The following is a 10454-nucleotide window of genomic DNA, read 5'->3' as shown; positions in this document are numbered from 1 at the left end:
GGCCTGTCCTCCAGCCTCCTCCCCCGCCCCAGCCTCCTCACCCCCCGGGTTCCTGCGCAGGATAAGTTTACGGATTTCATCATAGACGAAGATGAGGAAGCTGTAGGGGAAGGCACAGAACCACCAGCTGGGCCTGCAGAGATGGGACAGCAGGAGAGCGTCAGCACGAGGCCACAACGGGAGCAAGGGGCAGAGTCCCAGAGGACAGGAGAGGCCGCGCCAGGGTCCCCCTCGACCCCTTCCGCCCACAGGGGAGGGTGCCCTGGCCATGGCCGCGGGCCAGGGTCTGCAGAGTGCCCACTGTGAGAATGTCCCAGAGGGTGCGGAGGCTTGGTGTCATCGGAATGAGGACTGCCGTGGGGGACACAGAGGCGGGGCCTGTGAGGCTGTCCCACAGGGAAGGCTCCTCGGAGGACACTGGAGGTGGCAAGGAGCACTCACTTGAGAGGGTACATGCGGAGGGCCACGTCCATGCCGGGGCAGTACGACAGGAAGGCAGCGAGGGCCGTCTCCTCAAACAGCCCGAAGATCAGGATCTTATTCCTGGAGGCACAGGCAGAGCTGGACCCGGGGAACCTGACCAGCACCCCCACCCACAGAGACAGAAGCACACCCCGAGGCAGATGGAGAGACGGACATGGAGACACACGGAGGTAAAGACACAAAGAGAGAGGCAAAGACAGATCCAGGGAGGTGGTGACATTGAAAGACAAAGACAGACAGAGACAGTGACAGACACAAAGGCAGGCAAGGGTGCAGAAAGGTAAAGCAGAGCTGGGAGGGACCCAGTGACACCACACACACGCACGCACACGTGCATGCATGCACGCGCGCACGCGAGAGACAGACAGGGACCGAGAGAATCCAACGCAGACGTGACCACTTGAGAGAAAATCAACTCAGAGGCAAAAACTGAAACAGAGGACAGGGGCAGACGTGGTCAGCCCCGCACGGCCCTCACTTCATGCCCTGCTGGAAGACCGAGTTCCTGCGCGTCTTGCAGATGATCAGGTCAGCCCACTGGACGACCACGATGCTCACGAAGAAGGCCGTGTGGCACGTGAACTCTACCACTTTCCTCTGCTCGTAGGTCTGCAAGAGCCATGACCAGCGTGCAGGATGCAGTCAGTGTGGCCGCAGCCTGGCCCCAAGCCCGGCCCCCGAGCTCCCGTCTGCACCCCGGGCAGAGTAGGGACTCTGTCTCAACGGAGTCCCCCAGAGCCTCAGAGATGTCTCCCCTCTTAGGCTAAATGCCCCACGGGAAGAATCAGGAGATGTGCAAGGAAGGAGAAAGGTTAATGGTGACCTCGGTCATCAGCCAGGGACCAGGGACCTCTCCTGGCGTGGAGGACAGTGGGAGGAGGTCAAGGACCCCGTGGGCCTCCAGAGGAGACAAACACTAGTGAACTTTGAAGGGACAGACAGAGATGGGGAAGAAACAGCGAAAGCATCTTGCCTGGTAGTATGGAGCATGGCCAGTGGACACCGGGCCCATGACAGGCTGGGCTGAGAGTGCCAGGAGGCCCTACGTGCCCAGAGAGGGTCTGGATATGGCCCCTGGAGCAGAGGGGCCATCGTAGGAAGCAGGACAGCTTGCCTGGGGCTCCTACTGTGGACAGGCACACTCACTGGGAGCCCTCGCCATGCCGTGGGGTCCAGTCCCACTCACCCACTGCTGCCCGTAACTGTCCTCAAGGTCGTTGACAGTGCGGTCATCCCAGTTCAGCCGGATGCCCACCAGGTTGCCAGGCAAGAAACCATTTTCCGCCAGGATCACAAAGTAGGAGAAGAAGCCGCCCAGAGCCTGAATCATTCCTGGGAGGAGGGGAGAGGGAGATGAGGAGAGGCTCGGGATTGCCCAGTGCACCTCGGGGGCCCCCGAGACCCCCACCAGGAGAAGGGTAGGCCACCTCCATCTTCTTGTTGGAGCATCACCCAGGCCTCCGGACGGCCACTTGAGGGCGTTACCTGGTGGTGAGCACCTGAGTTGGGCCTCTGGGACAGGAGCCTCAAATTGGGGGCTGTCCTCAGATGGATAACCTGGTGGCTCCATCCCACCTGACCCAGGCCACCTGAGCTGCCACTCGGGTGCACCCGCCTCCGGGCCTGTCCTCCACCTGTGCCGGCCCCGCCTGGAAGACCACTACCCGACTGCAAGTCTCCCTTCCAAACCTCCGGCACTGAGGGCTGCTTCTACTGTGCTCGTTCAGCACGAGGTTCTGCGTGCCCACAGCGGGCCAGGCGCCGCTGCAGGGCCTGGGCATCCAGCCGTAAGCGAGACGGGGTCCCCAGGTCCTCACCAATCTGTCCGTAGGCCATGCTGATGAGCCTCTCGTTGACCAGCTTGTCAGTGCGTGGATTCCTGGGCTGTCTCTTCATGATGTCACTCTCGGCAGCCTCGTATGCCAATGAGATGGCAGGGACCTGGGCAGGGAGAGTCCAGGTGAGCCGGGGAAGGGGGACCCTGCCCTCCTGGGGCCCTGGGGGTGGCTGAGACTCACCATGTCAGTGCCCAGGTCGATGCAGAGGATGGTGATGGTGCCCAGAGGCAGCGGGATGTTGGCCATGATGAACAGCAGGAAGGGTGTAATCTCGGGGATGTTGCTGGTCAGGGTGTAGGCGATGGACTTTTTCAGGTTGTCAAAGATCAGGCGGCCTGTGGCATGGCAGGCTCAGACCTTCGGTGCCCCCGCCAGGTGCCCCATGCCCCCGTCCCTTCCCTGCCGAGTCCACGCGTCCTCCCTAATCCATTCCCTCACCGCCCCCTGCCCCGTTTCCACACGAACGTCCAACCCCGTCACCCCGTTCCACCGTTCTTAAAACAGCCACTTGGGAAGACCGTTTGGCAGTTCTATGAAACATCCCCTCCCCAACCGACCCAGTAATCCTGCTCCTAGGTTTACGCCTGAGAGAAATCAGTGCTTATGGCCATCGAGAAGAGAAGCAAGTGCAAGAATGTTCACCATAGCATTCGTCCCAAAAGCAAAACCCAGAACTGACCCCAATGTCCAGCCATGGGGGAGCAGGTAAATAAACTGTGGTCCCTCTCCACAACAGAATATCACTCAGCAAGGAAGAGGAATGAGCTATGCCACACCCAGCTCCACGGATGAATCTCACACACGTTACATCAAATGAAAAATCCAGACACAAAAGCACGCAGAGCGTACTGTTCCATTTAGGTGGGATCTGAAACTAATCTATGGCGCCAAAAGTCAAGATAGTGGTTATTTCTGGGAGGGGAAATACGGACTGGAGAAGACCCGACAAAACCCTAATGGGAGCTGGAAATGTTCTCTCTCTTGATCAGAGTCTGGCGGTTGCACGGATGTGTACGTGGGTAAGAGGTCATCCAGCTGCTCAACTCACTGTACGTATGTCATAACCCAACAGAAATTCAATCAGTACAGTAAGTATAAAGTAAAAAGAAACTAAAGACGAACCCAGCCAGCCCCTCCCTCTCCCTTCCCTCACATGCTCAGAGACGTGGGCCACGAGATACGTCGTCAAGAGGGAACAGAGAAGCAGGCTGCCCGTCTAATCTCAGAAGCTAAGCAGGGTCGGGCCTGGTTAGTACTTGGATGGGAGGCCACCTAGGAAGACCAGGTACTATAGACTTAAAAAAGTAAAAAATAAGGATTGTAAACTGACAAGGTCCTTGCAATCTGTGAGGTCAACCAAGGGTTGCCTTGCCTAAAAAAAAAAAAAGCAGGCTGCATGCAGGTGTAGGTGGTTTGGTCACCTTTGTGTAAAAATAAGACCCTTAGGTGTTCACACCTGCTGCTCCCCACGAACTAGAGGTATCTTATCCTAAAATATTCACGGATGAAACAATGACTTGAATGTGTTTGAAGGCGTGTGGCGCGTGTGTGTGCATGTGTGGGGAGCAGAGGTTGAATCAAGATCAGTAACTGTCAGAGCTGGCTGACAGTGGGGTTCACCAGGCCGCTCTCTCTGCTTTTGGGGACACCTGGAATCTCCCCTCCCGGAAGTTAAACTTTGTTTCTGTCACTCCACAGAGGCCCTCCTCATCTACCCTATCTAGGTATCATCCCCATTTCTATCTGTCATCGCATCCTGCTAACTTCTTACTCATTGCAATTTGTCGTTATGTACTTGTCTGTGCACTTAAAGCTGTCTCTCTCAGCATCTGGGGGGCAGGAACCGTGTCTGCTCTGCTCCCAGCTGAGCACCTGCGTGATGCACAAGGGAGGAGCCCAACAAATGTCTAGAAGGGGCGAACACGTATATCTGTGAGTGCGTGCGTTGCATATGCGTAGAGGATGTCCAGGGGTAAGAAAGGGTTAACCATGGTGTCCTCTGGGAGGTAGGAGACAAGAAATAAGGACATTTAACTTCTCCTTTTAGGCTCAGCTTGAATTCTCTTTTATCGGGCATTATTTTTCTACACTGGGGACATTTCAAATGGCAGAGAAACGGGAAGAAGAGGCACCACAGTGTGAACAGTGATGATCTCTGGATGGGAGGTTATGGGTGATTCCAATTTCCTTCTTCATGCTTTTCCACGCTTTCTATAATGACCATCAATTACTTTGAAGGTCAGAATAAAATTAAACGTGAGCAAGCCCCATCTGTGGCCGCATCGAGGCCTGGCAGGAGGCGGTGCTGGGCTGTGTGGCCTGGGCTCCCAGCGTCCCTGCCTCGCACGCCCAGCTTCCTCTGCCTGCGCCCCTCTTCCCTGACACTGCCTGGGCGACAATGCCAGCGTGGCCTTTGGGACTCAGCAGGGAGCCCTGTCCTTGCCCCCGACCCCAGGCTGGGGAGGGGCCGCCTGAGGGCCCCTCTGTTCTCATGGCCGTGCATATGAGTATTTTAAAAATGCTTCTGAGTCGGCCTCGCCCGCCGGACTGGCCCTGTGCTGGGCGACAAGGAGACCCAGAAATGCGTCTGCTCAGTCTTGCCCCCAGGAAGCCCCCGGCCTGTCGGGGAGGGAAACTGAAAAGGACAAGTTTGGGCCTTGCTGGGGGCCAGTGGGATTCTGGTGTCTCCCCTCTGTGCATTCCACTGCAGCCCTGGCCTGTTCCCAGGCCCTTCTGTGGCCTCCTGCTGGCACCCCAGTTCCCAGGGCCAGCTGCCCACTCACCCTCCTCCACACCCGTGACGATGGAGGCGAAGTTGTCATCCAGCAGAATCATGTCCGCCGCCTGCTTGGAGACGTCGGAGCCGGCGATGCCCATGGCCACCCCAATGTCGGCCTTCTTCAGAGCGGGGGAGTCGTTCACGCCATCTCCAGTCACGGCCACGATAGCTCCCTGCAGGAAAGGAGTGTGAAGAGGATGCCCAGAGGCCCGGCCCCCGCCCCTCCTCCTCCAGGACCAGGAGTCCAGGCCCAGCTGCCTCCTCCGAGGGACACGGGCCCCAGCCCACCTGTCTCTGACAGCCCTCCACGATGATGAGCTTCTGCTGGGGGGACGTGCGGGCAAAGACGATCTCAGTGTGATTCTGCAGGATCTCGTCGATCTGCTCGGAGGTGAAGTCCTTGAGGTCGGTGCCGTGGATCACACAGGCCTTGGCGTCTCTGCGAGGAGCAGAGAGTGGTCACGATGCGTGGGGAGTGGCACCGCGATGCCTCACGGACAGAGAGCCGGGCAGGCCCGACCCGCAGACGGGAGAGGCGGAGGGAGGCTGAATGACTTGTTTGAGGTCACACAGCCCGGGAGCGAAGCTGGGATACCGACCTACGCCAGGCTGCTTGTCCTCCCACGTGGAGGGGGAACAGGACCCAGGCACTGAGTCACCAGAGGAAGCCCAGAAGGGAGGGGGACCGGCCACCCCGTGGGGCAGAACGCGGAGCCAGCGGGTGGCGCTCACCGGGGGTTGACCTGTCCGACAGGGATGTTGAGCCGGGCGGCGATGTCCTCCACGGTCTCGTTGCCCTCGGAGATGATGCCCACGCCCTTGGCAATGGCCTTTGCCGTGATGGGGTGATCGCCCGTGACCATGATAACCTGCGGGCATTGTTTGGGGATGGTCCAGCATCCCCGCTGGCCCCTGGGGCACTGGCCTGCCTCCCCCGGCTGCCCCAGGCCACACCTTGATGCCCGCGCTGCGGCACTTGCCCACTGCATCGGGGACGGCTGCCCGGGGTGGGTCGATCATGGACATGAGGCCCACGAAGCAGAGGTTGTCCGTGGTGAAGTTCACGTCATCACAGTCGAAGGCAAAGCCCTTGGGGAACTGCTCCTCGGGCAGGTAGTAATGGCAGAAACCTGAGGCACGGCGGAGCAGGGCTTGAGGGCTGCAGCCTCTGGCCTCCCTGCCTCCTGCGCCACAGCTCCGGACGCCCGGGGCCTGGCGGTCGCCTCTCATTCAGCCGGCCAGTCGGCCAACATTCATTTCCTAAAGATGCCATCCTCGTTCATTCATTCATTCATTCATTCATCATTCACAGTGCATTCTGGGAGGCCGTATTCTGAGCAGGGTCTGGGCAGCATCACACCCCTCCTTACCCCAAGGGCCCCGCCTTGAGCTGGCCCCGCCCCCTCCCCAGCTCGGCCCACCCATGGGGCTCACCCAGCACCCGCTCGCCCAGGCCACCGAGCTCGAGGTAGGCGTTCTGGAAGGCCTCCTTCATCTCCTCATCCAACGGCTGCTCCTTGCCCTGCAGCAGGATGGTGGAGCAGCGGTCCAGGATGCGCTCGGGGGCACCCTTCATCACCAGCAGGTACCGGTTGTCATTGGGGTCCTCAGTCTCGTGAATGGACAGCTGTGGACGGAGCAGAGGGTGGACAAGTCTGAGCCTCACAGGGACCTGGAAGCTGCCTGCACTGGGCCGGGGAGAGGACCCCGCCTGCCGGGAGCGGTGGCCGCCAGGACAGACAGGGGGCGCTGCCCAAATCACTCTCCCTGAAAGATCGTCCTGTTTCTCCGACTCTTTCACAGAGACCGCTGCTCACCCCGCTCATTTCTGTCTCTGTCTCACATTTCTGCCCCTCTGCAACTCTCCCATCAGGACCTGTGCCTCTCCCCCTGCCCTCCACCCGCCCCGACACCCTCTTATCCCACATCCGACCCATCACCAAATCTGGCCGGCTCACCTCTGAAATACACCCGGAGGCCGACCTTTCCCCATCTCACCCCATCTGGCCCCGTCCGCCACCACCACCTCTCATGGAACATCGAGCAGCTCCCCCACTGGGAGTCACCACTTCGGCCCCCCCACATGGCATTTTCTCCCCACGGCAGCCAAGAGGACCCTTGGAAAAAAGGTGAGTCAGCGGAAAATGGTGCAGCCACTTTGGAAAACAGTCTGGAAATTCCCCAAAAGGTTAGACGTAGGCTAAGCATATGACCCAGCAAGTCCCAGGTTTACACCCAAGAGACATGCAAACGATGTCCACGAGACAACTCATTCGTGAATGTTCACGGCAGCCAGTAGGTGCAAACGAAATGTGGTCCATCCACACGATAGGATATGGTCTGGCCACAGAGAGGAGTGAAGCGCGGGTCCATGCTGAGACATGAACAAAACCTGAAAACGTGCCGAGCAAAATCAGCCAGACGCAAAAGACCATACACCGTACGATCCCGTTTACGTGAAATGTCCAGAGCAGGCAAATCCACAGAGACAGAACATAGATTAACAGCTGCTTAGGGCTGAGGGAGAGTGAGGGAGGCGGGGGGCAAAAGCTAAGGAATGTGGGGTTTCTTTTGGAGGTGGTGAAAATGTTCTGAAATCAACCGCGTCTGTGAGTGTACATATCTGCAAATATACTGAAACTATGGAGTTATGCACTTTATTTTTTTTATTTTTATTTTTTTAGGGGAAGCAACTCTTGGTTAACCTCACAGATTGCAAGGAACTTGTCAGCTGACGATCACTTCTTTATTTATATTTTTTTACGCCTACAGCACCTGGTCTTCTTAGGTGGTCTCCCATCCAAGTACTAACCAGGCCCGATCCTGCCTAGCTTCCGAGAGCAGACGGGATTGGGCTTGTTCAGAGTGGCATGGCTGTAGACCAGAGTTATGCACTTTAAATGGGTGACCTATGGGATGTAAATTATACCTCAATGAAGCTGTTTAAAAACATGAGTCAGGCCCCCTCTCTCCTTTGCTCAGAACCTTCCCCTGGCTCACGTCCCCTTCAGAGTCACACCCAAGCCTTCTCCATGGCCCACGAGGCCTCACAGGACCTGGCCCAACACCCACAGCCCTCACCTCCCACCGCACTCCCTAACCCGCTGCTCTGCCACACCGGCTGCCTGGCCCTTGTCCCGACATGGCAGCACACTTCTGCCTCGGGGCCTTTGCATATGCCGTGCTCATCGCCTGGGACATTTCCCCAGACACCTGCAGGGCTCCTTTCCTCGGCACGGCCAGCGGCAGACACATTTCTCGTCTGCTAGCACTGGAGCGTAAGTTCCACTAGAGACGAGACCTCACTCTTTCACTCACTGCTATGTGTGTCCCCAGCACCTAAGACACGAGCCTGACATGCGATGGCCACTCGAAAAGATATCCGTCGGAGGAATGAAAGCAACCTCTGGCCGGTTTCCCTGCCTTGCTGCAGGAAGCACGTCTCTCCTTTGCCTCCGGCCCTGGTCCGGAGACACTGCTCTCCCCCAGGTCTATTCTCCCCCCACCGCGTGAATACCATCGAGCCCATCTTACAGATGGGGAAACCGAGGCTCTGGGAACATTAGGAACCTGCCCAAAGCAGGAGGGTGCGGAGCCGAGCTGACGGCTCCGGGCACCGTAGAGGAAGCGGGGTCCGGGCCAGCTCCCGCGCGGAGCCCGTGTACCTGGTACTTGTTGGTGGAGTTGAAGGGGATCTCGGCCACTTTCTTGTTCCGTTCCCGCATCAGCTTCACGGACCCAGACGACAACTCGATGCACTTCAGCAGGGCCGACTCGGAGGCATCGCCGGCCACATCCCTCTGGGGAGAGAGGGCTGTCAGGTCGGGGCGCAGCGGTGGGGTCGGGCGCGGGCAGGGCCAAGGCCAGGCGGGCGGCGGACCCACCTTGAGCACAGGGATGTTGTCTTGACCGCCCTTGAAGACGGCCCGATTGCAGAGGCCGGCGATGTGGGACAGGGCCACCCAGGTGTGCGAGCTCTTGTCGAACGAGGTCCCTGCAGGAGGCACGTGTCACAGTTGGGGGTGCCTTGGGGCCAGGCCCCCTCGGTCCCCGGCTGGGCCCCACCCTCACCTGACTGGTCCTCAGTGGTGTCGGCCTCGTGGATCTGGTTGTCGAACCACATGTGGGCGACCGTCATGCGGTTCTGGGTGAGGGTCCCTGTCTTGTCCGAGCAGATAGTGGACGTGGAGCCCAGGGTCTCCACAGCCTCCAGGTTCTTTACGAGGCAGTTTTTCCGGGCCATCCGCTTGGCAGTCAGTGTCAGACACACCTGCGGGGCGCACAAGGGCAGGCAAGTTACAGGTAGAGCCAGGTGACGGGGTTGGACCAGCAACATGAGTGCCAACAACCCAATGCCCCAGCCCAGGGAGAACCCTGGGTGGCCCGTCACCCAGCAATTCCACCCAGAGGTACAGACAAACGGAAAACAGCCCAAATGTCCACTAACAGAAGAAGCGATAAACAAATTGTAGAACAAAGGTGGAATACTATACAGCAATGAAAAAGAGCAAGCTGCCGCTGCAGAGAAATGCGTGGAGGAAGTTCAAAAACATAACATTCAACAAAAAAGGGCCGGAAACAAGAGTTCATATTGAATTATGCCAATTGATATGGAGCAGGAAAGCTATGCTTAGGGGTCATCAGGATTGGGGTTACCCTTGGGTTGGGAATAGGGGCTGGATGTGGTCTTGAGGGGGCTTCTGGGAAACTCAAGCTGGGTACAGCTGAATGGGTGTGTTTAGTTTTCCCAGACTCTCAAGCTGTACATTCACATGTTCAACGCTTTATGTGTATATTATATGTCAGGAGAAGGCCTTTAACCTAGAATAGCTTTGAACGTGCTAAAATAGAACACTTTGCAGGGTCGATTACGTAAAGGAATCGAGGGGCAGACTGGTATTCCTAAGCCGGTGCCTTTCCTTCTGTGTACCTACAAAAACTTACTACACACGCTGCAATAGGCCCGCATCTGCCAGGGAGGAGTACAGAGAGCCCCAATGGAAGGTGGACTGTTATTTTATTTTTAAAGTATTTTAATATATTCTTTAGACTTTTTACTATGAGGGGGTTTTCCCTAATTTTGTAAGTTAACTTTAAAAGGTGATAGGATTGCTAGCCCTTTATGCTCTGCGGTGTTTCTCAAGATTTTTATTTGCTTGTTTTGCTGATGAGGCCCTCTGAGTCCCAGGGCCCTCCTCGTTCAAGATCTGAGTTGCTCAGTCCTCACACCCAACTTGCCTTTATCAAGAACATAGCAATCCAGGCCCCGGCCCCTCCTCCCCCAGACCCAGGGGTCCAGGCCCCGGCCCCTCCTCCCCCAGACCCAGGGGTCCAGGTCCCGGCCCCTCCTCCCC

General features: G+C 57.7%; 1 protein-coding gene and 1 pseudogene across 1 annotated transcript in view; both read right to left on the bottom strand.

Annotated features, from left to right (window-relative positions):
- ATP1A3 (ATPase Na+/K+ transporting subunit alpha 3) overlaps positions 1-10454 on the bottom strand; it is an 18189-nt gene that overhangs the window by 641 nt on the left and 7094 nt on the right. Inside the window, exons 9-22 of the mRNA XM_039849962.1 lie at positions 9172-9370; positions 8985-9094; positions 8766-8900; positions 6535-6727; positions 6055-6230; positions 5833-5969; positions 5389-5539; positions 5105-5273; positions 2502-2656; positions 2301-2424; positions 1670-1815; positions 962-1092; positions 442-543; positions 42-133 (exon numbers count right to left, since the gene is read on the bottom strand). Coding sequence (XP_039705896.1) covers positions 42-133; positions 442-543; positions 962-1092; positions 1670-1815; positions 2301-2424; positions 2502-2656; positions 5105-5273; positions 5389-5539; positions 5833-5969; positions 6055-6230; positions 6535-6727; positions 8766-8900; positions 8985-9094; positions 9172-9370 — 2020 coding nt within the window. The remainder of the gene's footprint in view (positions 1-41; positions 134-441; positions 544-961; positions 1093-1669; positions 1816-2300; positions 2425-2501; positions 2657-5104; positions 5274-5388; positions 5540-5832; positions 5970-6054; positions 6231-6534; positions 6728-8765; positions 8901-8984; positions 9095-9171; positions 9371-10454) is intronic.
- On the bottom strand, positions 7864-7982 carry LOC120592392 (uncharacterized; annotated as a pseudogene).

Source organism: Pteropus medius, unplaced genomic scaffold (genome assembly GCF_902729225.1).
Source record: "Pteropus medius unplaced genomic scaffold, Ma_sr-lr_union100, whole genome shotgun sequence".
NCBI lineage: Eukaryota > Metazoa > Chordata > Mammalia > Chiroptera > Pteropodidae > Pteropus > Pteropus medius.
Note: the sequence above shows the minus strand (reverse complement) of the source record. Positions and strands in the feature narration are given on the sequence as shown.